Source organism: Arachis ipaensis, chromosome B08 (assembly GCF_000816755.2).
Source record: "Arachis ipaensis cultivar K30076 chromosome B08, Araip1.1, whole genome shotgun sequence".
Lineage (NCBI taxonomy): Eukaryota > Viridiplantae > Streptophyta > Magnoliopsida > Fabales > Fabaceae > Arachis > Arachis ipaensis.
In genome coordinates this window covers 44,618,081-44,620,086 of record NC_029792.2, presented here as the reverse complement: position 1 = coordinate 44,620,086, position 2,006 = coordinate 44,618,081, and the positions used below count along the sequence as shown (strand labels likewise).

General features: G+C 31.6%; 1 protein-coding gene across 10 annotated transcripts in view; it reads left to right on the top strand.

Moving 5' to 3' along the window:
• The window catches only part of LOC107613820 (mediator of RNA polymerase II transcription subunit 15a), a 3,984-nt gene continuing 2,699 nt past the window's right edge, over positions 722-2,006 (top strand). For 7 of the 10 annotated variants that reach the window (XR_001614178.2, XR_001614177.2, XM_016315983.2 and 4 more), the window contains exons 1-4: positions 726-893; positions 1,066-1,162; positions 1,252-1,363; positions 1,443-1,488. Coding sequence is in view for 8 of the 10 variants with exons in the window: in XM_016315983.2 (XP_016171469.1) it covers positions 1,089-1,162; positions 1,252-1,363; positions 1,443-1,488 (232 nt within the window). In the remaining 2 variants the exon portion in view is untranslated. The other 3 variants (XM_016315988.2, XM_021109400.1, XM_016315982.2) reach the window with 3 other exon arrangements.

The window sequence follows — 2,006 nt, the reverse complement described above, 5'->3', positions numbered from 1 at the left end:
ATTTGGATTTACATAGTTAAAAATTTAAAATTAAAATTCATTTTAAGTGTTAAAAGATAAAATTAAATTACATTAAATGTCAATAATATTTTTAAAATTTTTACAAAATTTTAGAAAAAAAAATAATTTACTAAAAAAAAAATAAAGAGTAATTACCCAAATCAGTCCCTAAGGATTTTAGAATTGGACATTCTAGTCCCCCAAGGAAAATTAACACACAGATCAATCCCCAAGGTTTTATTCTGGTAGATAAATCAGTCCCAGTTCATTTTTTGGCAAAGTAATTACCCAGATCAGTCCCCAAAGATTTTAAAAACGGACATTTTAGTCCCCAAGAAAAACTAATGTACAAATCAATCTCCAACATTTTTCTCTGTTAGACATAATAGTCCTACGTCTAAAAATAAAATAAAATAAAATAATTATTATCATTAATTGCACAATAATATTGTACTATATTTTTTGTATTTTTTAGACAAAAATAATACAATTAATAATAATAATAATAATTTTATTTTATTTTATTTTTGGACGGAGAACTGTTATGTCTAATAGAGAGAAACGTTAGGATTGATTTGTACATTAATTTTTCTTGGGGACTAAAATGTCCATTTTTAAAATTTTTGGGGACTGATGTAAGTAATTATTAAAAATTGATCTGTATATTAAGTTTTCTTGAAGAGTAAAATGTTCGATTTTTAAAATCTTAGGACGGATTTGGGTAGTTACCCAAAAATAAAAAGAGAAAAGGTGCATACCAAATGCCCAAGCGTGTGTGCCGTAGAAATCAGGCTTTGGTTTTGGGTTTACAATTTACAAAATTCTATTCTCGTGGCAGCTCAGCTTGCACCATCCATAATCATTTTCATTATCATCATCGGCTACTATTTCAGGTTTGATTTACCATTCATTCTATTTCCCTTTTAGTTACTGCTACCCATTAGTTTACTTTCCAGCATAGATCATCCCCCTTTTCCGTTTGATGATCAAAGCTTTGGAGGTGTTTGTAGCTATGAAATTCTTTCATTAGAAGTCTTTTTTGATTTGCATGCTTTAATTTTGAAGAGCGAACCCTTCATTCATCAGTGATGGACACAACAACAACGACTAACTGGAGGGATCAACTGCAGCCTGAAACCCGCCAAATCATTCTCAACAATATGTGAGCTTTAGGGTTTGTTTTCTTTTCTATGTTGCAATGCTTTTTTGTGTCTTCTCTTCAATTCATGCTGCTATCCTTCAATTTCACAGAATGGGCAAGTTAAAGTTCTGTCATCTTCCTGGGGATGTTGATGAAGACCTTGAACTTCAAAAAATTGCTCATAGTATTGAGCAGAAAAGTTATGGTGGTGCTACAACCCCGGTAGGCTCATAATTTGGTTGCCCCTTTTTATTCACCCTTTATCTTTTACTCTAATTTCTTTTGTTCTGCTTAACTTCAGGCTGATTATTTTGAGAAAATAGCTTCCAAGATTCTTTTGTTGGAGAGTAAGTTTCAGAACATTGCTTTCTACTTCTATGTCGAGTTCAATTACGGGTAATACTATGGAGAATAGTGAAGTTGGGTGAAGAGCGAAGACTGTTCCTTTTATTATAGGAAAAAATATTGAAAAATAAAGATATTATGTGCATGTAGTCAGTCATGCACATTTCCTAAAAATTTTAAGTATAATCTTAGCCCTTCATCCTATTTCAGTCTTCACGAAAGAAATTCTCTTCAGTTACTAGGCACTAGCACTAGCCCATATCAGTTTTTGGGAGGATTCTCCATCTTCAATTTTTATTGTTTTATTCTATTTCATAACGTATCGTGTAAATGCTGCATACCCGTTTTGACCATCATCATCTTTTGCACAAAGATTTGACTGGTATGCTAAATTTTGTTCGTTTGTGCATAGATTAATTTACAAAATAGTGAGTCTTTACTTCATGTCCATGGCAAATACATGAGTCTGTTGATTATCTGGATACTGTTTCGTTCACATGGTTCTAGTGGTTTAAATTGT